The sequence below is a fragment of the Triticum aestivum genome, chromosome 2B (genome assembly GCF_018294505.1).
Source record: "Triticum aestivum cultivar Chinese Spring chromosome 2B, IWGSC CS RefSeq v2.1, whole genome shotgun sequence".
Taxonomy (NCBI): domain Eukaryota; kingdom Viridiplantae; phylum Streptophyta; class Magnoliopsida; order Poales; family Poaceae; genus Triticum; species Triticum aestivum.
Window position 1 is genome coordinate 789573828 of NC_057798.1, and position 3352 is coordinate 789577179.

At 42.2% G+C, this 3352-nt stretch overlaps 1 protein-coding gene across 1 annotated transcript; it reads right to left on the minus strand.

The window, feature by feature from the left end:
• Positions 1-463: 463 nt before the first annotated feature.
• Positions 464-3116, minus strand: LOC123039683 (receptor kinase-like protein Xa21). The gene is made up of 2 exons (XM_044462735.1): positions 1046-3116; positions 464-963 (listed from the first exon to the last, which is right to left on the minus strand). The coding sequence occupies exons 1-2, from the start codon at positions 3114-3116 to the stop codon at positions 587-589; spliced, it is 2448 nt and encodes an 815-aa protein (XP_044318670.1). The 3' UTR covers positions 464-586.
• Positions 3117-3352: the final 236 nt, after the last annotated feature.

Here is a 3352-nt window from a genome sequence, read left to right on the forward strand (position 1 = left end):
CGCTCTTCTCTGTTTAGATTTTTTGACACGTCACCTTTGGATTTGATGTGTACTTATATAGTGAAAAAGAAAGAGTTTCTGAGATCTTTTGATGCATTTCCCTGCTTTTGGTAGATTACTTTCATCAGTTTTGATTGAATAGGCTTGCATTTGTACTGCAAAATAAAAAGACCTTAGAAGGTCTTTAATTTTCCCGCGGCAAACTTCAATTCCTGGATTCAGTGGTTGCCTATGCGTTTATCTCTTTGTCAAGCTGGAACTTTTAAGTGGAGATCGTTCCTACGATTTCTAATGCCGGCCAGTGAGGTTGTACTTTGTGGCATTAATTTGATCCATCAAACCGAAGTAACACATCAATTCAATTTGTATTTATGGATCAACTTCAAAGCAACACCTTATACATATCAAGAACAAGAACTGATTCCCTTAAAAAACGAACAAGAAATGATTACACGCACGGACCAACGAGGCGTAGGTACAATAGTCCCAGTAATTTGTAACAGCTGGTGATGTCGTTAACTCCTCATTGCACGAGACGAGCAGATACATCCAGCTGTAGATCGATAAAAGAAAGGGCAGTGATCAATCACTGTGCTGCGCTCCCCGGCATCGCTGTTGTCGATTTGATATACTCAACTTTGATCTTCTTTAGTGTCACGACCACATCGCTCATCGTCGTCGTTCTCTGGTCAGGTAAGTCGGAGGAGCAGAGAAGACCCAGCTCCAGTACTGGCACAAGAAAGCCATCGGCCAAGTTGCAGCTAGAAGACGGGCCTTGTAGTAGCCGCTCATCGACGACATGCATAAGCTCCGAGGGGAATGCCTGACAAACCCACCGCCGAAGGCTCAGTTCCCCGACGAACATGGCATCTGTCGGCCTCCTTCCCGTGAAGACTTCGAGGAGCATGATTCCAAAGCTGAATATGTCGCTCTTCCGCGATGCTTTTCCAAGAGACCCATACTCTGCCCAAGAAACACGGAAACAAAGATCACAACATGTATGATGAACCGCAAATCTATGATTTAAAAGGTTGTAGCTAAGTACCTGGTGCCATATACCCAACTGTTCCGGGCATGCTCGCATATGTCATGGAGTTGTCATCACCTTGAAGCAGCCTCGCAATGCCAAAGTCCGCCACATGCACATTCATATCCTCATCAAACAACACGTTGCTAGGTTTCAAGTCACAATGCAAGATCACCTCGTGGTGCTCATGATGTAGATACGCCATTGCCATCGACACGTCAAGCAAGATGCCCAACCTCTCAAGGAACCCCAAACATGTTGTATTCTCGGACTGGTGTATGAGTGTCTCTAAGCTGCCATTTGGCATGTACTGAAGTATAAGCGCTCTAAAGTCGAGGTTGGAACAAGTGTTGAGTATTCGTATCAGGTTGCGGTGTCGCACCATGCGAAGAACTCGACACTCCGCATCAAAACTTCGGATGGCCTTTTCCAGTTGCATGTCCAGAACTTTTATTGCGACCACCAAACCACTGCTCAATTGGCCCTTGAAAACTTTTCCAAAGCTTCCAGAGCCAAGTATGTTATATTCACTGAAACTGTTGGTGGCGCCAAGGAGCTCATGATATGACACTATCTTATTGCATATGCCATCGGTTGGATCGACATAAACTTTGACCTCTCGCTTCTTAAGTTCTTTTTTGATACATAGGTATAAGCAAATTGCAATACCGCCAAAAGTAATAATGACAATCAGGATTTGAAATTTCAACAAGTGTTTGTTGCTTGAATGAGATTTGTCAAGGCATGGTGGAAATCCTATGCGTGGAGCACCGCATAGCCCAACATTTCCAATCAAAGATTGCAATGTGAGATTTAAGAAGACACCTCCCTTAGGTATCTGACCATCTAGCCTATTGAAGGAGAGGTTCAAGGTACTCAAGTATGTAAAGTTGGCAAAGAAAGTGGGGATGGTGCCAGAAAGATCATTGGAGGAGAGATCTAATAATTCTAAGCTAGTTAGATTATTAAGTTGGTTTGGAATTGGGCCTTCAAACAAATTAAATGATAGATTGAGGTAGGTTAGCATTTTAAATTCCCCGATTGATCCAGGAATCTTCCCATCCAAGAAGTTGGAAGAAAGGTCTATTTGATCGATTTGGCTTAGCATGCTAACATCATCTGGAAGCGCACCACCAAAGGAATTGTGAGAAAGATTTAATTTGATAAGTTCATCTAGGTGGAATACACTTGTAGGTAGTGCAGAAATGAACTGGTTATTGGACATGTCAATGTATTGTAGCCTGCTAAGGTTGCCAATGCTATTTGGTATAGAGCCAAAGAATTTATTTTTCTGCAAAAACAATCGCTCAAGACTCTTGAACGTACCAATTTGACTTGGGATAGTGCCTAACAATTCATTCATTGAGATATCGAGAAACACAAGGTTTTCCATTGTAGTGATGGAGTATGGCATTTCCTTCGTTAGTAGGTTGTTGGAATGATCTATCCAATTCAGACTGCTTAAATTTGAGAGAGTAGCTGGAATTCCACCGGTTAACTTATTGTAACTTGCACGAAAAGTGATTAACTGTGTAGAGAGGTTTCCCATATGGTCTGGAAGGGTACCCGTGAAATAATTATTCGTTATTACAAGGTCCTGGAGTTGTCGGTAGTTGGAGAGAGCAAGCAAGAAGTCCATATTCCCCTCTAATTTATTCTTAGATAGAAGAAGCCTTTTCAAAGTTGCAATTCTCCCAAGTGTTGTGGGTACTTTGCCGGAAAAGTGATTTCTGTCCAAATATAGATAGGACAATTTGGACAAGTTGCCAAGGGAAGGTGGAATTGTACCTTTTAGTTGATTCTTTTCAAAATTTAAAGTCGAGAGTTCTTGCATTAGACCTACTTGTGGTGGGATTTCCCCTTTCAGGTTGGCATGAGAGAGCTCCAGGATATTAAGGTTGGTGAGATTGCTAAGCTCGGGTGGGATTGAGCCAACAAGGTTATTAGTACCCAAGGAAATCCACTGGAGATGCGGCAATTTGGCTAACCATGTTGGCACAACATCCATAAAACAATTTATAGACAGAGAAATTGTTTCAAGGTACTGGCATGATGCAAGCCCTAAATGCAAGGTACTGGCATTTCCCATTCATTCATTGCCAGAGAGAGCTGGGCTTAGGCTCCACCCACACATCTCGTGATATTTGGCCCGTTCTAGAAAGTGGGCCCAAGGCAAGCAATTCTTTCAGAAAAAATTGTTTATTTTTCTTCGAATAAAAACAAAACTATTTTTGAACGCACTGAAAACAAACTTGAGAGACAAAAACAGGCTACAATGTGTAGATTCCAGAGTGGTCAGACAAATGATGTTTTCTGCATAGAAAA

What these genes read in the sequence shown, in the direction of transcription:
- LOC123039683 (XM_044462735.1), bottom strand. Translation starts at nt 3,116, where the DNA reads ATGGGAAATGCCAGTACCTTGCATTTAGGGCTTGCATCATGCCAGTAC. An exon ending in AGTTGGGTATATGGCACCAG is followed by an intron (nt 964 to 1,045) that starts GTACTTAGCTAC and finishes TTTCTTGGGCAG; the next exon opens with AGTATGGGTCTCTTGGAAAA.